The following is a 24,624-nucleotide window of genomic DNA, read 5'->3' as shown; positions in this document are numbered from 1 at the left end:
TGCCCTTCACTCTCTCTTGCGAGGCTTTCATGAAATTTAATGGGTTATCCGATATACTCTTCATTTTTTTTATGTCAAGTCAGTTCATGAGAAACAAAGAACGCTGATGCTGACATACTTTTATCCTAATTCTTCGCTCCATTCTCATATGAAAAGAATCGTTCGCTTTATCATTTAATTTTATTCAGTATTTTAGTAACTTGATTTTAATTATTTTGATTAATTTTTGATTGATTTTAATTATTTTGACAAATACTCCCAATTATAGTTGACTTTCAAGCGTATGTAATGCGTTTCATTTAATTTAAGAATATAATATTCACAATGTTTTATGACATCACTCATCCATAAATGGCTTATTCCGGGAATAATATAATTTTATGTTCGCTGAAATCTTGTTAAGAGTTTAATAAAGCAAATGCATTTATATTTTAAATGCATTATGTGTTACAGTATTTGATTGATTTGATGACTTCAAAAGAGACTTGAATACGATAATAATGTTATTATGCATATGTTATTTGTTTGAGAGAGAATGAAAAACTATTTATACTTAGCTATTCTTTGCGAAAACGACTTATAATCTTATGTTCGCGTCATCGATATCTAATAGCCATCTTCTTATTCGTTTCGTATAATAAAATGCAACATTATAGCAACGAGGGCTCCTCCGCTTTGCACTGAAGGCAAAACGTTTTACGAGAAAATTCAATAGATAGCCGAACGATGGAGGATGTTATAAAGATTGTTCCGTTGGGCGTGATCTATGGGAGCACCGTGACCCGGTCTACCCCATAGCCTTTTCCAAGTATCGAAGTGCCTGCGACAACCCTCTTGTTCGATCCGCCGTTCCTCCTGAAATGAGATCGAGCTGCGAAATGATTTGTAACATTAGATGAGACTGAATGGGAAAGAAAAATATTCCATGTGTGCAAAAATAGTCAAATATAATTGAACGATAAGAATAATGTCTTATTTTGTAGCGAATTAGTGAATCAGAGAAATTTTTTAATAAACTAGAAATATATAAACTATTTCAAATATCGCGTACGAAAAATTGATATACTAAAAAGTATTTATATACAGTAAGATGATTTATTATAAATACTATTTTTATTATAATAATTTATTCAGTTTAACCTTTACTTTTTCATGACTTTTTAAACTATTATTTCAATATTATTTCGTTCCATAATCTATATATTTTATTTGCTTAAATGTTTATTGAAATATTTATAAATTGATTGTTATTTGAAGAAATCGTTTTTCATGTATATCTTCCGTTTTCTTCTACGCTCTTCTTATTGATTGGCATATTTTATCTGCCACTATAACGAATCTCTCCCGCGAAATAGGATCAATTTAGAAGAAGAGCAAAAAGCTTTTGGATCGATTTAGTTTCGCTTTTATTTTTGGTTCACTTCGGAATTAGTAAATTTGATCCTTATGGATCGTTTGATTTCATTTCATTCGTACGCGCTCGCGTAGCCAATTCGATTCAATAACAGACGGCTCGGCGAGATTGGCGAGAGATCGACACAATTAATCCTGTTCTGAATTAGCGTTTCGACGTTGTGCAATCATCATCGATCATACGGCACTTACCAGCGCCCTGTCCCGTTTACGTCGTATCTGCTCGGCGAGATCCGCGATGTGCTCTCGATTGGCGACGTTGAGTGCGCGAAGCCTATAAAAGAAAGGGAGGGCTCTCGTCAACTTTCATATCCTTTCTTTGATAGACGTAACGCCTCTGCGGAAATGACGAAGCCACATGCATCAAAATACTATGATTACATGGCAAAATAAAAATTCGAGAGGAATAACACGAGCAAATTTTTATTTTCCCATGTAATCATAGTATTTTGATCCATTGAATCGTATTTTCTTAAGCAAACTATTTAATATTGCAAAAGATAGAATAACAAAGTGAATAATTCACGGATGTATTTGTGGATATATGTGAATAAACAAATTTAATATTGAACACCGAATATTTCTAATATTAAATTTGTTTATTTGCATATACACACAAAAATATTAGTTTATTAGAAACTTTATTAGTTATTAGTTAATTAGAAACACTTTTGTAATTCATGGTTAAAAAAAAAGTGTGTAAAATTTGCAACAATTCCATAAAAATCACATATAAATAGTTACATAAAATTATATATTTTTAGAAATATTTTTATATATGTATGTGCAACACCGTTTAAATTCTATTATTTTTACTAATTACCTTGTATAGCTTGTATCATTTATTCATTCTTTTTTTTTTTTTGGAAGAATTCATTTAATTTTTTATTTCATTCCCCAGTAATGTGTTAGAAACGATATAAATAAAATAAGTAGATAATTTTGACATAAATATCCTCATCAAGTAAACTGTAAATATTGCAAATGATTAAAACGACGAGAATAAAATATTTGACTCTGTATATTTCAATAAAAAAATGCTAAATTAAGTCTCTCGTTTATCTCGTTAGCAGAAAGTGTAAAAGAAAGAGTTTTTCGCCCGAATAGATCCGATATTTTCTCCGAGTAGTTATCGATATTTTCGATGCCATTCTGAATAATCTTTAACGATTCTGTGCTAATAACTGCAATTTTCCACGTTTGAAAAAAGCGTACCAATCAATCCCTCTACATCGATCTTTGTACCTCACTAAATTAAATATTTATTCGGGCATTCTACGTTCTTCTTCATCGTAAAAAAAAATTAATTAAAATAAAATTGCAAGAAAGGTGAATAATGTACTCCAAGCTAATATCGCAGTGTTTTTTTCCACCGTGGGTTATTATTGCACAGCAATCGAGGTGATTAATTACACCAGGCATCGTGCAGCGTTTGGATGCTGACCGACTATGTTATAAACAACGACATCTCCTTCGCAACTTTCATACACTATTCCATTAAACGTTACCAAAGTATCTCGTTACATGATAGATTGGTGCTTCTGTCCGCATCCAATGTTGCGATCGTTTATATGCAGGAAATTATCGAACGATTAATCGATATTATGCTATCGAATGCAAAGTCAAAGAAGAGTTGTAGCAATTATTTTGTCAACTTAATGACAAGCTTTAAACAAAAATACTTTTAGAAAAAAGGGTAATTATTTAAAATCATAGCATTTAATTATATCGTGTATCTAAATTAAAACTGCGCTACATTGGATGTATGAAAATAGATAGATTATTATTTATGTTAAATTGTCAAAATTAAAAGGAGATAAATAGGTCAAGAATCTAAAAAAAGAGAGTAAATGAAAAGCGACAAAGAAATATCAGGAGAAATATTATACAATCATAAATATGTGTATTTTGAGATATAAATGGATAGATACTCATTTTTCTATGTATAATGAATATTTAATTTTTTCAGTTGAGGCAAAATTTTAATGTTTTTATATGATGATTGCAATTTAATGATGTAATATATGTATATAAACGCAATGGTAATTTCAAAGAATTTTATTAAAAAATAGAAAGAGTTAAATATATAGTCATATAAATAAAATTTTTACTATGATTTATTCAAAAATCCAATTTTTCATAATTAAAAAATTATATATATATATATATATATATATATATATATATGAATATGATATAATTTTTTGAGCAACAAAGGGTTTTGATTTTGATTCTTTCATGATAAATTCTACAACAAGAATATTCGTAAAACGTCGACCTGTAATACTATATTTATGCAGAAGGTTTATGTAAGAGTCCTTTCTCAATCAAGCATCTTTCTAAAAAGGATATTTTTCATTCTCACAAGAAAATGTATTCTTCGTTAAAAAAAAATATTCTTTTATGACGATGACGAGGGAAAATTACGCTGATGAATATTTAGAGCGACGTTAGTGCACAAGGGAGGAAAATGAGGGTGAGATTGAACAGGAACGGACAGGTGAAATGGTCGAGGTCGAGTGCATCCAGGTCAATTGGTTGATTACCTGTAATGTAGTTACATCCCTCGAGTGTCGTATCACTACTAACCAATTCTACAGTTACCGTCGTGTTTCGTCATGCTAACCATACTTGTGAGATACAAGTGAAAAATTAATTACACACATACACACAAACAAACACACACACATACGCACATATGCAGCGCTAGTATAATCAAACATCAACAAGAGATGAGTTATGAAAATATTTTTTGTATGTTTTTATATAAACCTGTCAAACTTTTATGTTAAATTATCAAAATTAAAAGGAGATAAATAGGTCAAGAATCTAAAAAAAGAGAGTAAATGAAAAGCGACAAAGAAATATCAGGAGAAATATTATACAATCATAAAAATATGTGTATTTTGAGATATAAAATAGAAAATCTAGACCACACATAGTATATGTATAAAAAATATGATAATATTAATATTTAAAATAATAATATTTAAAATATAACACAATATATATATATTTATAACAACATATATATACATGTATCAGTATACATATAATAATATACAAAAAATATATGTTTGTGTGTATGTATATGCGTTTGCAACAATATGTAGGGAAATTATATAATTGCAGTTTTAATATTCTAGTATAAACACGTTTATATTGAAGGGACATGAAATATTAAATACTTTAGTTGTTTCAGCTAAATGAGTGATCAATAACATGTTTTCATGGAGGAAATTATGGGGCAACAGTAAGTGCTTTTAATATAAATTACAGTAATGAGTAAATGTATGTGATTACAACTACTTATCTGCACCGTACCATTTATCGATTATTCTCATCTCAATGCATCTTCAACGTTTACAGTTTCATGTTTGTTCGATATAAACGCGCTTGAAGCATGTTATGTAACATATTATACAGGAATGTATTAATATAAAAGCGTATATAAATAGTACATTTTTAATTTTAATTAATATACTATAATTAATATACTATAATTGTATTTGAATCTCAAGCGAGACTATACAAAGATATTAAAATCTGAATTTTTATGCAAATATTACTCTCATCAATCAGCGATCAATTATTCTGAATAAACGCTATTAAATAATAATCAAACAATCGTTGCAAATGTTCGTACTTACGATTCTATCATGTATCCCGGACGAGTGGCATCCGTAGCAAGGTAGCGTGTGGTCTGCGGATGCGATTGATAACGTCTGCTGCTTAACAAAGGTACCAATTCGACACCGCCCGTGAGCTCGTACATTTGAACCTCTTCATTGTAGAGATTCCTCGAGTCTTGCAACGGCTGTGTTTCCGATGCAATACCTGTCAAGCAAAAGACCGACCCGGAAACGAGATTCTAGCATCAGCACCGAAGAGAAGCAAGTAGCAATCTCTACTACTTACCTGGCGTCGCCCTGTCATCGTAGAATTTATTCATGTCCGCAACAGTCAGAGGGTTCGTGTTCCTCTTGTATAGTCTGTCGATTATCGAATTGCTCGTCCAACCCTGAAGCAAGTTAAAGCTACTAATTTTAAATGTTTTTCTCTCTCTCTCTCTCTTTCTTTTTTATTGTTGATTATGTTTAATTATATTCAACAAATTGAATATTTACCTTCTATATTTTAACGATTATATCCTTTGGCAATTATTCAGATAAATTTGTGTGTATGTTCCATTTTATTGAATTAAAAGTATTATAAAATATTGTTTTATATATAATAAATTTTGTGAAATTTAATATGCATATTAAATATCTCTTGCATGAGTAAAACATTAATAGCATTTTATAAAATTATATGGCACGAACAAGTTTTTTCTAAATATCTTTTGGGAGGCAAAATAGCGGTTTAAAATTTTATTCTATTCTTACTCGAGATAACTTTTTTTCTTTCTAGACTCATTTTTGTTCTTCGAAAATCTCTCTTTTGGGGGTAACCACTTATACTCTATAAAAACTTTTACGATCTTAAAATACTTTTGGCAAAATATAATTGGCATGCCGTTTCAACGTAATACAATACAGGGGATGCAGAAATACGCAGGAAAAATATAAAATCGAATGAAAACACCGAAAGATCTATTCGCCGACAGATCCGGTGCTTCGTAATTAGTAGTATACCAACAGTTTGATTCGACGTGAGTCAAGTCGTGCATTCATCAATGTCGATCTCGTTAGCCGACTAGTTACAATAAAACCCCTCGGCTTATTATAAGAAAAAAAAGAATCATGCTATAAATTCGCCCGCCATAAATCCATACCTGCGGACAGATACGTGACAACGAGACAGAAAAAGAAAATAAACGGACATCGAGAGAAAAGTACGAATGTAGAGACCTGACCCTGTTTAATCCCTCGGGATAAACATAGCGTGTGAAGAAGCTTGTGCGTAATAAGAAGGTAACTTGGTCGAAGTGCATGCGCTAATAAATTTCAGTTTAAACTTTCCGGTCGTGCGCTTAGGAAGGCGCCCGGAGGATCGTTCAATTAACTGGTAACGCGTCGCGGTTACGTGTGGAGAAGCAGTTAATTAAAAGTTAAGAGTCGCATACTCCTCTGGAGAAGATATCTAGAGAGAACGCGTCAGGAACTCGGAGAGAGCCGAAAGGGAGAACATCTAAAAAAAGAAAAACAGTTTCATTAAAACGATAAAATTATCCCGCCATGAATGACCGACTTCTGGTATATCGTGCACTTTCGAAGGCAGATTTATATTTGCGAAACGAATGAATTATCGCACAGCCGATTGCATTTAATTGATAACGCCACGCTTTCGCATCAAGTGGAGCACAATCATGTTCCGCTTCGCGAAATAAATCCACGCTTGGAAAAGTCGTTGCAGTTATCGATTGCGTCCCGTCGCGGCGCTTGCACAATTTCCACGAATTACACAACTTTGACTATGCAACATCATTATTGCAAAAACTTGTAACGATTTCTGCAAATCACCCGCTAGAGTCCTATGAGCGAGGAAACTTTAGATTTATGCGTGTATATTATATGCAGTGGGAGTATTTGGCTGCTTGGCGCCAAATAGTTTCCTACAAAGATCCTCGAAATTGTATATCAATTTCGGCGTGCAGTTTATCCCGGCGCAGTTTCGATTAACTTACTCGATCTTATGTTATGTCGGGCGCGATCATAATTTCCGTTTCACACGTCATCACGCGCGCTAAGATAGTTAATTAAACTTACATGAGATTGAAATTCATCGATAATATCACGAACGACATTGGTAACATTTCGACAAATGATTGCGAGAATTATATGCGATATCAAATGCCAATCACATTGATAAATTTATATTCAAGCGGAATTGTCGATGCCCAAAACCGACTGGTAATTCCAAAAGCTTCCACATATCAGAAATGCTGTTTATATTATAATTATTCGAGGAAATAATTAACGTTACATCAGTGATTAGAACCAGTACTGATATTCCGAAATATCATGTGCGGTCTGTCAAATAATTGAAAGATACAGCGTAACGTTTCTACTCGGTGCTCTTTAGAAAATAGAAGCCGAGGAGCGCGAAACGGTAGAATAATCTCCCATGAATTTTATACCGGCGTAAAACTTGTTCCTCTTCATCCATGCCGAGCTTCACGTAGCTGCATCCGTCATGCGATATATAAATAAATACGTGACTCTTCCCCGTCGGCCAATTTATTGCATTTACCGCCACATGCGTGCAAAAAATTCCATCAACTGCGCGATTCGGCGGCACATCTCCCCGCGAGAGATTTGGACACAATTTAATTTCTTAGCGCAAAAGCGCATCTCCCTTCATTTTACGTATCTTCCTCCGCGATATCTCTTTACGTGGTTAAATTACAGCGGGCAAAAAAAATTACCTACCGCGATTTACCTGCGCGTTCCGCCTCTGGATTAATTGTGCAGCAATTCAGCGTGAAGGCAGATAACTTTTCCGTTTTAACGAGAGCATATATCGAACAACGAGTATCGCGCCGCTTTGTTCTCTCACATAAATTTATATCGCGCACTCGTTCATAGTTTTCGTGCCTCATATCACCTTTCTCCCATTATTCAGTTTGCCCATTCGATTGATACTTTTTTATTTTTTACGACATAAAGAATCAATAATTTTCCTGTCGCAAGTAAAATCATTTGCCGACATGACCCAGCAATGAAAATAGATCACGAATGAGAAAAATTATTAAAGAATTTTCTGCAACAGCACTAAATTTTTAGTCCATAAATGGTTTTTTTTTTCGTATAATCATAAAAAAATATATACGATTATATAAATTTGACATGATAAATATCCGATGTACGTGACTGCGACCGACAATTGAAATAATTATTCTTTTCAGGCAAATGTGCGTCATGACATGAATAATTTTAGAATCATAAGAAAAAGTAATTTTAGACTTAAGCTAACGAATTAAGCTGCAACGCTCTGCAAATAAATGGATAAAATCTTCTCTTTTGACTACTTTTAGATGAACTTTAATAGGATCTCAATTCGAGAGATTAAAATATTTTTTATATTAATACAGAAACTTCTCGCAAAAAAATAATTCAATCTAATTAAACTTTGGTAATGGAAATAGCATTCAAATAGCATTTCAATCTATGATATGATATCGTCTCAAAATGCACTTGTTCCAAATATAATTGTGCAAATATATATTATATCTATTGGAAACTGAGATAGGTGATTTAAATTTGCCTGTTTAACATAATAAAGAGATTTTTTTAGATTAACTTCTTTGAAAAGTGTACCAAAATAGACTTATTTCTCTCTAACTCTGTCTCTTTTTCTTTTGCAGTGAACCCTTCAATTACCACGATGTCTATAGTTTGCGATCCCTCGGGACCAATGTTCGTCAATCTAACAGGGTTACTCGAGTAGAGCGGTGGAAAGTTTTGATGCAAAGTTGCCAGTACAGAGGCTGACGCGAGACTACTCCCATTCGCTGTGACAATGTAATTTCGTTATCGTTCCAATTGGTTTCTCAGCACAAGCTAGTTGCTTAAACGTGCAATTACGTAGGAATCAGTTCTCACGGAACTACAACAAAGTACACCCATCTTTCCTCTTTCTCGTCTCGAAAATTTTATCAAAAAAGACATGAGACTTATAGTCTCGCACACCCTCAATTAAATAAATTAATTATGCTAAAAATCAATTAATATCAATTAATTATGCTAAAAAAAGAAATATATATGCAACATGATGATTATTAGTATTTTGTTTTTACGATATTAATATTGTCTCAAATATCATTGTATACGTGTGGATACTTTTCTCTCTTCATTCGTCAAACTTAATCAGATTAATCATGACATGTTGCTCTTATGTTTCATCCCTACATTAATTATCGCATTTATTAACATAATTTTACGAATAAATGAACCAGTTCTTTATAAAGCAATTTTGTCGATAGAAAGTTAATACATAATGATGAATTTAATAATATTCTTACGGAACAAAGTACACCCATCTCTCCTCTATCTTGTCTCGAAAATTTTATCAAAAAAGACATGAGACTACAGTCTTGCACTCCCTCAATTACGCTAAAAAAAAGTAATATATACACAATGTGGTGATTATTAGTATTTTGTCTTTATGATATTAATTTTCTCAAATATCATTGTATGTGGATACTCTTCTCTTCTTATTCGCCAAACTTTACAGTCAGGTTAATCATGACATGTTGCTTTTATGTTTTATCCCTATATTAATTATCGCATTTATTAACATAATTTTTACGAATAAATGAACCAGTTCTTTATAAAGCAATTTTGTCGATAGAAAGTTAATACAAATAATGATTAATTTAATAATATTTGAAGCATCATGAATATGTTCAGCACGTTGCACGACGATGCGCTAATGATGTGCTGAATTATACATTGCTAACATACATCGCAATATAATGTACTATTAACATTGAAATGTATCCCTGTCACGCCACATTATCGCATGTACCTGACATGAAATTTTCACGGAATTAATAGATCTTATTAATCCAATTAGAAGACGAATGCAATGAAATCTTATTAATATATAACATATATAAATGTAATCGCAAAGAATAATTATATATTATAATCACGATGATAATCGATTCGAAAAACTAAAATATTTTCACAATATAACGCGCTTACATATCCTTTTATCCTTTCTTATACTATAAAAAATACAGAAAATATTTTTAGCTACAGTATTCTTTTGTCGACTGCAAGATTGGAAAAGGAGTTCATTCAAAAGGAGTACGAATTGATTTTTCGATAGCTTAAATTAATGTTTCGCGCCGTTGCTGTATAATTAAACTGACTTGATGACACTCCTAGCAAGCAGTTTCTGAAGTATCGCGTGCACAAAGAACCAGTCGCTTTGAGAAGCTCTCCCCCTCTCCCCCCCCCCATCACCGATGATTAAGGATTCCCTTTCTGTAATTAGCGGATGCGCAACACGAGACACCCGCTATCTAAGTATCTTCGTGTATACGATTAACGCGGCTAGATAGATATGCGTACCATAGATTCGAGGAAGCGCGCGCCCAGTAACTTGGGATCCCTCCAAGGAGCTCCGCCAGGACCAGGACGTCCCCACGGCGTAGGATGCACCAGCTAAGCACACGGCGTCGTCGCATATTAAGCAGTTTCCAGGGCTTGTTTCCTTGATCTACGTATAACGCGGGCTCGTCGCGTCGTATCCGAACACGTGCCCACTCGCGCTCGCTTATCCCTTATACCGTATCCCTGCGCTGTCATCATACGCGGGATTCAACAGGGATTCTAAGACGCTCGTGGAATTTCGCGTTGGAATCTCATATGCATCCGATTAGCGGTGTAGTCTAATTTCTACATCTCCGGCACGTAATCTTGAAAATTACACCGCGACGAAAAGCGGCAGCACACGGTGTGTTTGCACGTTTGTACACATGGTAGCTATTGCGCCAATCTCGCGAACTAATTTTGAAACGAGCATAAGATTGATTTTCTCTCCGCCCGGTCAATTCGGATAAAATAATAATGCGAATAAATATTTCGTAAATTTGCGTCTTCTCGAATTATCTGTTTCAAATTACGTTTCCGATACGGACTACAGCATATGTTAATAGTGTTAAATTAATCAATTTTATACCTAATATATAATTAATTTTAAAAATCAAATTAACCAATTCTATACTTAATATATAATTTATTATCATAATCAATTTTATACTTAATATATAATATATAATTAATGTTTGCTATAATATTATAAAACGCGGATTAAATTTCATCTCTCGATAAACGTATTTTGACAATCTATTGAAAAAGAAAAATATTCAAATCTATCTTCTATCTATAATAACATTAAAAAACTTGCATTTTAATTTGTCATTTAAATGCATTTTTGTACACGATGCTGGATGACATCGTTAAAACGGTTCCGTTCCCAACTATATAAAGCGTCAAAAATTTCGCGGCGGCGGATCTGTAGGCGCTATAGGAGAATCGACTTTGTGGAAGTAACGTTTCTAGTTCTACGTGATTGGAGAAATCGACTATACGTCTCGAGAGTTCGAACGGATACGACGTGTTCGGCCCCGGCGGCACAGCCGCTTTCTCGAAATTATTGCCATGAGAAAAATGCCTCGTGTCCAACATACAAGGAAAGTCCATTACGAGATTTCTCGTATTTGCTGGCATGACGAGTCGATACCGTGTCCAACAATAAAGCTTAACTCATTTGAATATAACATTGATTCCCAATAAAAGAATCGTCGTGTATCCTTTTCTGTAAATCCTTTCTGTAATTATCCTTTCCAAATATTTTATAATTTTTTTAGACTAAAAAGCTTAAAAAAGCTTATGGATTATTTGTAGAGTATATAAAAAAATTTAATTAAAGTACCTTTATTAATTAAATCAAGAGCCATTAAAAACTAAGAATTTATTTAGATTTAAAAAAAAGTTATTTTTCCTACATTAATTTATGAAATGCCAAAGAAATAATATCTTAATTAAATTTATGAAAGATATTTAAAATAACAATATCACATTCGAGATAATAATTTTTGACACATCTTATGGATTAACAGTCTCCAAGGTGGTTCCAATGTATGTGTATAAAACAAGACATGCTAAGTATTACACGCATCATCGCGTGTTCACGCGATGACATTGCAATACAAACTTCGTGTCTGTGGTATCGGAAAGGTATCGTGTGTACGAGGTCAAAGATGAGATATTAATGGAAACTTCTGGCAGCGATATCGTCACTTTGGTCTGACACGCGTCAAGAACGACAAAATTATAGGTCCGCTTGCGGATGAAAATCGCGTAAATCGCTATCGATTATGCGGACTTGCAGTCCTAGTTAATTTTTCATCAGTACGCTAATCAATGTAAATGTATGCATTAATTGTAAATTTTGTAAATTAATCTATAATTTTTCGAAAAATTCAGAAAATATGATCGCAAGCGCATCTATAATTAAATTATCCGGACTCTATTAAACCCCATATAAATAAATATATATGCGATCCTTCTATTATATATATATATATATATATATATATATATATATATATAAATTTATTTCTATTTATTATAAATCTTTTGCAATTTTTTTACAGACACTCCCGTGATGACTCTTTTAATTGCAATTCAAATTAATTAAATTGAATTATCATTCAACTGTCATCTTTCAGATTATAGCTCTATTTAGAATATAGACAAAGGAAGTAAATTTAATCCTCAACTATATAAAGTAAATCTTGTCGGAATCTTTATCGCCATTTCTCGATCCAACTTAGATCTTTAATGTCGACTTAACATCGGGCGTTCTTCGCTTCTTCATGCATTTCTCCGACGTAGATGTCGAAAACCCCATACGTGCCGCTTTTGCAATATTCAAAGGAATAATACAGGTGACTTCCGGAGCCATTATCCTATTCTCAAAGCAACGTGTCTACGAGGTGGATTGTGTCGAGAATCAGGAGTTGTCGTATGTAAGTAATTTGCCTTTGTATGAAATTTTATGGAAGTATGCATCTTGTAGCGATAAATTTGCATACTAACGATATTATACGGTTATAATGATCGTAAGCGTATAAAGATGTAGATCTAATTGGCGATGCATACACAGGCAAGCGAAAGCTCTCTTCAGTTACGTGGAAGAAAACGTTTAAGGCGAGTTCTAGAAAAGCAAAACTAACAGACGATAGAGACTGCCGCCTTCTATTTCCAATTATATTTTTAAAATGAAGCAAATTTTCTTGCTTTTATCCGTCGAGAAGAATGTCTCGAGATATGTGCATTGGAATATTAATGCGCTCACTTAAATTCACTTTAGGTGATCCATGATTAATAAGAAAACGAAAATATAAACGAACGACTTTATATGAGTATGTATTCTGATATGTATTTTTATACGTATTTTTATATGTGTGTATGTCTTACTTTGTCAAATGTTTTCTGTATTGTATGACGTATAAGATTATTATTAGAATTTCTGTCTTGAATTATGGGTCGTTTAAAGTAATTTCAAAATTGAAACCATTGCAGTAAATCCTTATGAATAACAAAAGTGCATTTCATTGTCTGTCAAAACAAAAATATCTCAATAATAATAATTCAACTCAATTCGTGATTCAGTTTTAAATATAACGACAATTTTTAAAATTGGTGACAAGTAAGTTTACACATGCATGCATGTATATGCAAATGTAAATGCAAATTGTATTATCTACTAATAATTTTCCAAATCTCTAAACTTAGGAGAGATCGAGAAAATATTACATATACAAGACAATTAAATTTATTAGAAAAGTATGAAAATATATTTTGTGTACTTGTGTGCTTGTTCTTATTTAACATATGCTTAAGAAATCAAGGAAATATAAATGTCTTTCATCCTTTGATAAATGTATATACCAAGCAAAAAAATTGTATACGGTCGTACATTCATGTCGCGGTAAAGAAAAGGTATGGAAATTTGCATGGAAATACGAAGCTCGTTTAATCAAAACAACAAGCGAGGTGAATTCCATGAAATTCCATTTTTGCTTTGTTCTGTCAGAGATTAATTCTATCTATATCTATATTGTCCATCTATGTAATATACGAACGTAATACGTAAATGAGTGTTGTTACCTTTTAAGATATGAGTTTAAAAATAGTTTGAATATAATTACAGGATATATAACTGCACTTTTTATTCATAGCGAACAGTTTCATTATAAAAAATTTTTTAAATTCTTTCTAATGTAAGAACGAAAAAAATATTTTATATAGCGATTAGAAATGATTTTATGAATCTATTGAGAACAATTGATAAATATCAGAAAAATTGCGACAATTGTTAAAATATGATAATTTTAAAACTAATTCGCAATAAGCAAAAATCAAATTATCACACATATATACATTGAAAAAATGGCTGATAATGGTTATCGACCTAACATAATGATTCTGTGTGTGTATATGTGTGTGTGTATGTGTGAGATCTCTTTCTCTTTTATACTTTATAATAATTTTCTTAAGCATTAAGATAACACTGTATAAAATAAGATTTTTTTCCTTAATATTTCGAACTGATTGTACGATTCGCCGTTTCTTTAAAACAAAATAAACTACACTGCTAACTACACTAACTAAACTACTACTACTATCTTAAAAATAGTGTATCGTTTTATCACGAATTTTTCTTGTTTTTATTCTCATTATTCGGTCATCTTTATGTTTATTTAAAACAAAAAACGGCAGTTAATTCGCACTTTTTGAATTGTTGTTCGCTAAATTAAAATCTAAATTGGGAAAATTACAAAAATTTTTTAATTTGAAACAAAAATTACATCTCTCGTAATTCTATCTCTTTGTCAAAATAAAAATTCCAATCTGTATTTCACATCAAAACTAAAACGAGATTCATTCAATTTATAAAGAAATTCATTTTGCAATTTGGGTTGTTTTAATTTATAATGGGTTGTTTTAGTTATAATAATAACTTTATTATGAATGTCTGAATTTATTTCTCTTTGTAATTACTGTATCAAACATGTATAAATATTATATAACTTTAAACAATGAAAGCAAAAAAGGATATCAATTTGAACACGCTGAAAAAATTTGCAATATAAAAATATCAAATTGTAAACATGTAAAAATATTTAGCAAAATATTTAAAATTCACTGGAATCTTTTAAGCAAATATTAATATCTTTTAAGCTAATATTATATATTAGTAAGTATGTAACGTTTAATTTTAGAAAATGTATTATCATTTGTCTCCAGTTAAGAGAATAAATAAATTTATAACATAATTTGCACAAAATTCATCATTTGATGCATTAAGAATAATCATTCTGAGTGTAATTGTATTAAGCTTTTATTCCGATGATGGATATGAACACTGAAAATATCGAGTTGATAGAAAATCTCGCCGTGCTTTTAGAAAATGTTGCAATAATAATCGTTACTTACATTCGAGATATATAATAATACAGATGAATTATAATTATGCTTTAAAAGAGCTTCGAGATTCAGCAAATATTTACTAAATCATTTACAGATGCGTAGCTAAATAATTTTCAAAATGGAAAATTCAATTTAAATAATTATTATTGAAATATTGGTAAAATGTCTAAAAGAATCACTGAACTTTATATTTTAATGAATTAAAAGTTTAGAAACTGACAAAATTTATACCTTTTAATAATATTACTAAAATGATAATGTGTCGATCAATATATTTGCCTCGCATCATATATGCAATATATATTTGTTATTAATAAAAATTAATATAAATATTAACTTTTAATAAAAAGGAAAGAGAAGAATAAAAAATTATTAATATATTTATGACGGAAATTAATCGGATAAAGTGAAAATGCTGCTACTTAAAACTGTAGCTACTCTCTAAAGCTAATGTCAGATAGAGAATATTCTAATATGTATTCCAACGCAATGTTGTATCACAAGCACCTGTGCTTGAAAATTTTGTGCGGTACACAGTGTTGCGTGATATTATTTCCTAGTGCTTGTATGCTTTCGTACATGGTCACACATGTTTATACACGTGCACGGATTTAATAACTCGATTTGTACGTAACCTCGACTATGCTTCGCAACCGAGGAGCATTGTAATTAAAGATACATAGTCTTCCTCTGATCGCATGTAATTTTTATAATAATTTTTCTACAGAAAATAGATTCATTTATTTAAAGTTTTTTTCCACGACGAGGATTTAATTAATTAGATATCAAAAAAATTTTGCATTATAAAATTATAGTATAATCTCTATCCTTTTCTCTCTCTTATTTTAATTCGTATATTGAAAAGATCCATGAAGACAAATAGATCTGTTCGCTTGCGCGACACGACCAGCTAAAATTCTGAGTTCTCTCAAACTATTTAACTCCCATTTTACTTCCAGGAAATTGTCGACTCAGAAACTGATGCATAGAGCCAAAGCATTAAAAACGCGGCAACAAATCTTACCACACGTGTAACGCCGTTTTCGCATGCATCAGCGCGACGTGCGTAAGCAATAAACCTGAAAGTTTTCACTAACGTGCATGCGATCGTCGCTTACGGCCGGGTCGGACTTTTTATGGGGTAAAGTTTTCGCAGCAAGATGCGCCGATAGTTTAGATGGGAAAAAAAATGAACGGCTGCAGACGCAACAGTCTGTCCCGAGTGGTTTTACCTGACCGTAACTGTGACATCTCGGCAGCTCAGGCGGCTCCAGAGGTACGTTTTTCTTCCTTAAAGTCGCCGCGCAGGGCGCGCCGCCACCTGGTTTACCCCACGGCGAGTAACTGGCCAGAATTTTCTGCAACTGCAAGAAAAAAAATTAAGGATATAAAGTCGTTGCGTATAAGTTGAGCTACATCAGCCGCAGCTGATCCAGACTGCCGTCCCTCTCATGTGAGTCATATGATTCCAATTCTTTTTTTAAAGTTTTCATCGCTGAGAAACAATATCGTAATAAAATGTCAAATTCCTTTTCACTTAAGTTTCGACTAATAATTTTTTTTCTTTTCACTTAAGTTTCGACTAAAATTTTCAGAAACTTCATACACAGGGTCATTGCGTAACTTGTATATACAGGGTGAATCATAATGGTTGTAACAACCTTTTACCATTAGAGATCAATTACCGACTGCAACTGTAATCAATTGAATGATTCATAGATGATAGCTGCTTGGATCGACCGTGTCTGCAGTAACGTACAAGCGTGTTAAATACTGTGAATTAAATAATATACATATTCTATGCATACTTTTCTAATATATTTAACTTTTTTATGTACATATTTTTCTTTCTACACGGTTTTTTTCTAATAACGCGATTTCTTATTATTGTGAAACGTATCTGCCACATAAAAAGAGATATCTTTTGCATTCGTGTATTTTTTAATACGATTTTTTTTTAAATAATGACTTTTTAATACATAGAATTTGACGGCGATTTTTTTCATTCTTACACAAATCATTTTAACGCGTAAAAAGAGTTGGATTGGTAAAGATACAAAAGTATTCTTTTTTTATTAAAAAAATGCGTAATTCTGCTTTCTACAAGAATTATTCTGCTTATTATTAATTTTCTAAGTTATAACTTTTACATTCTTAATATCTACAGCAGAATATTTCTTGTAGAAAGTAGAATTACGCATTTTTTTTTTATAAAAAAAGAATACTTTTGTATCGTTTACCAATCCAACTCTTTTTACACGTTAAAATGATTTGTGTAAGAATGGAAAAAATCGCCGTCAAATTCTATGTATTAAAATACCATTATTTAAAAAAAATCGTATTAAAAAATACACGAATGCAAAAGATATCTCTTTTTATGTGGCAGATACATTTCACAATAATAAGAAATCGCGTTATTAGAAAAAAACCGTGTAGAAAGAAAAATATGTACATAAAAGAGTTAAATATATTAGAAAAGTATGCATAGAATATGTATATTATTTGATTCACAGTATTTAACTCGCTTGTACGTTACTGCAGACACGGTCGATCCAAGCAGCTGTCATCTATGAATTATTCGATTGATTACAGTTGCAGTCGATAATTGATTTCTAATGGTAAAAGGTTGTTACAACCATTATGATTCACCCTGTATAAAAAGGAATTAAGAAAAGTACGACTTTGTCCGAAATATTTAACAAGATCTAATATATAATAACATTCTACAAATGGTTCTTAAAAAAAATAACTTACTCCTTTTCCTAATTAGGGAATGTTTAAAGCTTGCATTGGTGTGGTTATATAGCGTGAACTCTGCGGGTAGAGATGGGATTAGCTCTGAACATATCGGTCCTCCTTGATAACATTGCTAACGCACTTACATTCGACCGCATGCACTTGCAGCAGACCGCGACTACACCAGATTCCCGTGTAATAAGAGAGGATAGGACCGCGAATAATCCCACGCCTGTCATTATTAGCATGCCGGTAACGCCAGTAAATCTCCCTATCCACATGCAGTAAATACAATTTAAATGCGGTCGATGTGTGTATATTAACGCGATACGAAATAATCACCGAAGCAATAATTACGCCGGGATTTTCATCGGCATAATTTCGACGTGTATTTTGAGTGATTGAGGGGCGGTGAATAAAATACATGTGTGTAACGTGCGTTACGCCGAATTGAATCTTGTATATTTTTACATTACATTCCATGCGAATTGTTATTTTCACAAAGGACGATAATGAATGTAACGAGCGTGCGTTCTGCAAATATTTAGGACCACAGCCGGCGGTGATGATTGCGCATCATCGTTATGTTGCGTCAATATCAAAGTAAAATAGAGAACGAAGATTGGATAGGGAAATTTTAAATGCCGAATAAAATTGGCGTGAAGCTATGTTAAAAAAGAAAATTATAAAAACAATTTTTAAAAATTTGTTTTCCGTGTTTGTTAAAGAACTCTAACAAGGCTAACATTGAGATGATATGAAAAAAAATTTGCACAATTCAAATCATTTTAGCGATGTTTGTACAGATATTTTTGTAACAATTCGAGATAAACGTCAATCTTATTTTCATTAACCATTTATATTCACAATCACTTCTAGAAATCTCTATCAAAACGCGACCTCAATACACATCTTAACGGATTGTACAATGTTTGTTATAACAAGTTTATAACGAGCACAAGGAGATGAGAGCGTGAAGTTTATGTAAAGCGCAACGATAGAGACCGTGATAGATTATTGGGTTATCTTTTGCGGCTTGTTTCTTAGGGTAGTTAGGCAGGAGATTATGCAAATCCACTTTAATGGGATACTCGTAGCTTTATTACTGTTTGCTTGCACGTTTTCTCGTTCTAAATTCAACGACACGCCGCGTAAAACACTGAAATAAGCACAACTAGGTCAGTCACGTAGTCGAATGAAAGCGCTATCTTCAAAACACCTCTATAACAGGGATAAACATGAAGATCATCTGTATTCTATCATGATTCAATGTTCTCTTTCATTTAAAAATATCATTTTAAAGTAATCTTTTCTATTAAGTATTATTGACTACATTATATACATTTATTTACTTTTGACAACACTTGAAAGTGTGGTTTCCAGCCTTTAATTAAATATACCTGAACTACAATTGTCGTTTATTATTATTGCGTTTGATATCGGAAATAAAAGCTTTGAGATGTAAAAATAAAATTCTGGGTTTAACGAACCTTTCCGGGATCAAATGTAACATTAAATTTGAATAATTCAGCTTTTCCAGTAAAAGAATCATTTTCAAAATCTGGGTATCCTTACCTTAATTGACGTTCCGGTTCAGCGAATACGCATTGGGGTCGTATCTCTCTCACGGTTGACCTTTATCCAATCGGTAACAATAGCAAGTGCGAGACAATGATGTTAAGGTACGGTTGCCTCTAGGGCAAGTGACATAAACGGCAGCAATGTGACCAAGTCAGAGAACGCCCATTTATGACACATACCTCACGTTGTTCACGATGCTTTTGACGTTGCAGCTCCTCCTTCCGTCGCCTCCACAACGCCGTACCCTCCTGAACGACCCGGCGTTCGCGCTTTCTCCTCGCGTCCTCTTCGACTTCCGGCTCGTACGTCGTCTCAGGAATTTCCTGCGCCATTTACGTACCGTGCCCACCAGCCTGACGGGAGAAAAGAAAAAGAAGAATGGAACAAAGACGTGGCTGTGTACGATCACAATAGCGATTCGACGCGAACTCCTTAAAAACATGTCAGCTTTGAATATCGAATGCTAAAATAAGGACGACAGCGACTTGGTACAAGTCGCATGCCGCAGCACGTGGGTTCTGTCATCATTCGTTATCGATTTAACAGGATATTGCTCTTCTCTCTCGAGAGACACGCCGTCGTTGCACGTAGTCGACGATGTAATAGAAGTGCCAATGCTGGGACACCGATGTTGTAATCGCGAGACATTCGGTTTTATATATCGTTTCCCGATATAGAAACAAATCGCGAACTCACCTCCAACTCCGTTTTGTCTGCCTCGTGCTTTGTCCGTTTATCCTGAACTTATGATTTAATTTCATGTATTTTGTTGCAAAGCGGCACATAAATATAATCATAGAAAGAAGCAAGAAATAAATTTAATAACAGATTAGAATACCGAGATTTAAATTATGAGTTGTATTAAATCTTGTGTTTTTTAAATATTCTTTTTTATTCACGTATATGCTGCAAAATTATACTATATATATATATATATATATATATATATAGTATAATTTTTCGGCATATTGATGAATAAAAAAGAATATTAAAAAAACACAAGATTTAATATATATATATATATATATATATATATATATATTAAAACTTTTATTATTTAAAGGGAAAAGAGTAAAAAAGAAGATGCAGAATATGCAATTGAAAACACAAGCTTATTGAATTCGACTGTTATAAATAACATTCACTGAACTTTATATTCAGATCGCGTTTGATAAATCACTTTTATCTGTCACACGAATACAACCGTTATATAACTTTTATTGTATATTTTATTGCTTCATCGTGCACATCAGATTGATATCTAACCGTAATAACCATAAAACGTATTTCCTTATTTTGCTTGCATTTCTTAAATGAGGTACTATTTTTCAACTGTAGAATGTCAAATTATTTAATATGCCGAATGAGTGTTTAGATCGTATAATTATATTTTAATTAGAATTGAATATATAAATTATACAACAAAACGTACGTAAAAATAAAATTATCAAAATGTCAAAAGTCGCAAAATTTACTGTGTGACTTATAATATTCATGTTTTTATTAAACGAACCAATTTATAATTAATAATTTAGATTGTTGAATTAGCAATTATTTGTTTCTAAACTGTCGTACAAATAATAATAAAAAAGAGCAATCTCGATTTGCTATTGGAAAATTTATGCATGATTTGTACGAAAAGTTTATTTCAATATTGAAAAATTATCAATAAAAGTCATCATGTTATTAAAGCAATATATTTCGAAAAGAGATGCATTTTGCCATTACATAATTACTGAAGCTACAATCGTATTAACATTTAACATTAATAAATTAAAAAGAAATTTTATTTTAGAGCTTTTATAAATGAATTAATTTATAAAGAGAAAGAGAGAGAGAGAGAAGACTGTTATAAAATCTATAGAGGAATTAATTTTAAATAAAATAAAAAGTTTGCATTATTAAAATAAAATATCAATATAAATAGAGAGATAAATTTAAAAATTTGTAGACGATGTACAGGCTAAATTCAACTTGGACTATGTTATTATATAGTCCAAATTTAATACCTTCAATGATCTATCGGGGTGGAAGACTCGTATTACGGACTACTAGACTGTAGAACAGAATAATAAAGCTTTGTTTTGTAATCCGTGCATTTAGATCGTGATCTATAAATTCACGTACACAAGCGCGATGCGCTACAACACTTCCCGTGACTCATAAATAAGCGAAAATGCACTCAGTGGTACAATTGACCGTAAAGCCGACTTGTACATGCGAACCTCTGAGTACCATTGGTTGCATTCGAGATTGCCATACAAAAAAAAAGTTACAGGATTTTTAGAGAAAACATGGATTGTTTCTCTTTGCAAATAGCACTATTATACCGACAATACAGCACAATCTCTGTATTGTGTCCTGGTTAATGCCTAGTTAATTCAATGTCTTGATTCACACGAGCGATCTTGCGACCTTTTGACTTGTTTTATTATTTATCAGCCTTTTGTTTTTAGACTTCTATTTTTTATAATGTAGCGATATTATTTTGTAGCAGTGAAGAAAAAAAAGTGAAATCTAAGTATTGTGTTCTATAAATAAAAACTAGATCAAATTTTAAAATAAAAAAGCTGCAATGGTATTTAATTAAATACAATTTAATACAATTGCAACTTTTTTATTTTAAAATTGATCTAGTTTTTATTTATAGAACACTATACTTAGATTTCATTTTTTTTCTTCACTGCTACAAAACACACACACACACACACACACAATATCGCTACATTATATTTAATTAAATATATATTTAATTAAATATAATTGTAGCTGTGTATTTTTTGCTATTCCGTTTATAGGTATCCTTGCGAAAAAGTACATGATAAAAAAATGCAAGATACCAAGTGAACTATAAGGAAAATGCTAAAATGATATATAAAACGGCTTTTCAGGTCGTATGCATTATTGGCATCAAAATATGTTCTTTTTCTCAAATAAAATGTCCTGTTATTCAATTTAAACTCGGCAAGCTGCGCAATAATAAAATTTAATCGGGCAAGCAAAATGGAGATTCGAGAGCATTCGTCACCAAATGTCACGTAGCGATCGAGTATAAATTTTATATCGGCTCGCAAGAGACGAAATTGGAAGAGACGGATCGTGAGAGAGAGAGATTTTGTTTCGCTGCCAACCGGGATTCGATATACATATGATGCGTGTCACTCGACGAAGAAGCCGATCAATACCTTGTCTTACGGTCAATAACGAGCGAAACTGACCAACAATCGAACCGTAATGCGGCGTGAAAGAATCGATTCGTTTTTATAGTGGTACCGGTCGATCGGCATGCCGTCGTCCTGCCATCGTAAAACTGAAGCCGGCTAAAATAGAGACGTACTCTGTACTTGCACGTGCGTCTACCTCGTAAGCTCGTATATGTACTCACGACGTTAGGATTTCTCGCGTGCCGTCATCGCGACAGGACGATGCAGAGCTATCGTGCGAGCTGATAAATACTTTGCGCGAGCCGCGATTACGTTCCTACAGTGCTTCTCTTCTTCGGCGGCTGGAGCACGCGACTGCCGACCCTCGTGAAGCCTCCGTGCCTTCGTCGGGGGTTTCACGGGGGTTGCGGTAGTCGCCGACGTCCCGGCGTTCGCTGACATACCGGCGCACGATTTTCGGGCTACGAACAGCCACGTACCTGTATGACCTGTGTGTGTGATGTATATGTATGCGGGTATTATCTATACCGTTATATGCCTTTCAACCTTCGACTTCCGACCTTCAATCAGGAACGTAATAGCCGCCAGATTGCCCCCGAACAATCGACGCGATGCTCGTGGATTACCGGAAGTGTTGTTCGATGCGTAAAGGGAAGTTGCGAAGCTGTAATCATCGAGATTGTTGTAGGATAGATAAACAATGTGCTTGCCTGAATTGTCCAGGACATTTTTACATTTGAATGCGTTTTATAAATTTAGCGCAGAATTAATTATGAATATATTGATAAATTTTGGTTAAACTTTGATTAAAAATAAATTTTTTTTCTATTCCTATTTTTACGAAATATTGTATTTTGCTGATTTTGAGAATTTATATCAAACGTAGTGATATTCTAGACAAATTATGTAATATATTTACATGAATGACTCGAGATAACATTATCGATCTCGTTACTCGAAAATAACATAGTATGAAAATTCCAACGAATAGCGGATTATCTGATCTTGCATTTATCACATCAGCAATATATATACCTCCAGAAAAGTCAGTTATAAAATATTTAAAAAATTAAAAATCCTTGAATCAGTATATATAAATGCAACTTATTTGAGCACATGTGTACATTTATTATTCAAATAATAAATTATTAAGATAATAATTATTCATTTAAATTATAGTCCAAAAAAAGAAAAAATTTCATGACTTATAAAAATAAAATGTTATATTGAAAAGATAAAAAATTGCTCTGCTATGGACAAGCTATTTTTTATATTTTTATATTCCAAGCGATCTACAAAATTCTACACGAGCAAGATAGTTATCAAGATCTATTGACTACAAATCATTGATATGCTTTTTCGTACCGACAGTTTAGTGGACTATTGATTCATCAATATACAAAACGTAAATATGTTATTGTATCAAATGCGCGCGCGTATCTTTCCGATTCTATCAACTTTTATTTAACCTCTGAACAATATTACTAAGTCGAACGATATTAATAAGTCGCGTTGTATTGTCAGAAATTTGTTATAAAATTATGTATAGGTAAACTAAAGTAATTTTATTTTTATATACACACAATTTTATCTTGACATGATTAAAATATATATTATAAGAGGACTAAATATAAAATAATGCTTACCGATTCGCGTATGGAACGAAAAAGAACAATAAATTTCCGGCTGCATACATTAATAATTGAATCGCAGAGCTACCAACTGCGCCACGTAAATATTTCAATCATGCAAACGCGAGAAAAATAAAAGCAACTAGA

At 32.4% G+C, this 24,624-nt stretch overlaps 1 protein-coding gene across 2 annotated transcripts; it reads right to left on the bottom strand.

Annotated features, from left to right (window-relative positions):
• Positions 1-393: 393 nt before the first annotated feature.
• On the bottom strand, positions 394-24,532 carry LOC105254726. 2 transcript variants are annotated; one of them, XM_011263593.2, is made up of 8 exons: positions 24,493-24,532; positions 23,326-23,510; positions 19,862-20,035; positions 16,598-16,729; positions 5,332-5,434; positions 5,064-5,250; positions 1,606-1,687; positions 394-855 (listed from the first exon to the last, which is right to left on the bottom strand). In XM_011263593.2, exons 3-8 carry the CDS (start codon positions 20,012-20,014, stop codon positions 709-711), a joined length of 804 nt encoding a protein of 267 aa, XP_011261895.1. In that variant the 5' UTR covers positions 20,015-20,035; positions 23,326-23,510; positions 24,493-24,532; the 3' UTR covers positions 394-708. The 2 variants fall into 2 exon arrangements, with proteins under 2 accessions (XP_011261895.1, XP_025262476.1); XM_025406691.1 differs by lacking the exons at positions 23,326-23,510; positions 24,493-24,532 and adding exons at positions 10,434-10,526; positions 23,068-23,298.
• Positions 24,533-24,624: the final 92 nt, after the last annotated feature.

The sequence above is a fragment of the Camponotus floridanus genome, unplaced genomic scaffold (assembly GCF_003227725.1).
Source record: "Camponotus floridanus strain SB8 unplaced genomic scaffold, Cflo_v7.5 scaffold1, whole genome shotgun sequence".
Classification (NCBI taxonomy): domain Eukaryota; kingdom Metazoa; phylum Arthropoda; class Insecta; order Hymenoptera; family Formicidae; genus Camponotus; species Camponotus floridanus.
This window is presented reverse-complemented; position numbering and strand designations above follow the sequence as displayed.

What these genes read in the sequence shown, in the direction of transcription:
- LOC105254726 (XM_025406691.1), bottom strand. Translation starts at nt 20,014, where the DNA reads ATGGCGCAGGAAATTCCTGAGACGACGTACGAGCCGGAAGTCGAAGAG. An exon ending in GATGTCACAGTTACGGTCAG is followed by an intron (nt 10,527 to 16,597) that starts GTAAAACCACTC and finishes CCGTGTGCTTAG; the next exon opens with CTGGTGCATCCTACGCCGTG. An exon ending in CCGGGATACATGATAGAATC is followed by an intron (nt 1,688 to 5,063) that starts GTAAGTACGAAC and finishes TTTCTTTTATAG; the next exon opens with GCTTCGCGCACTCAACGTCG.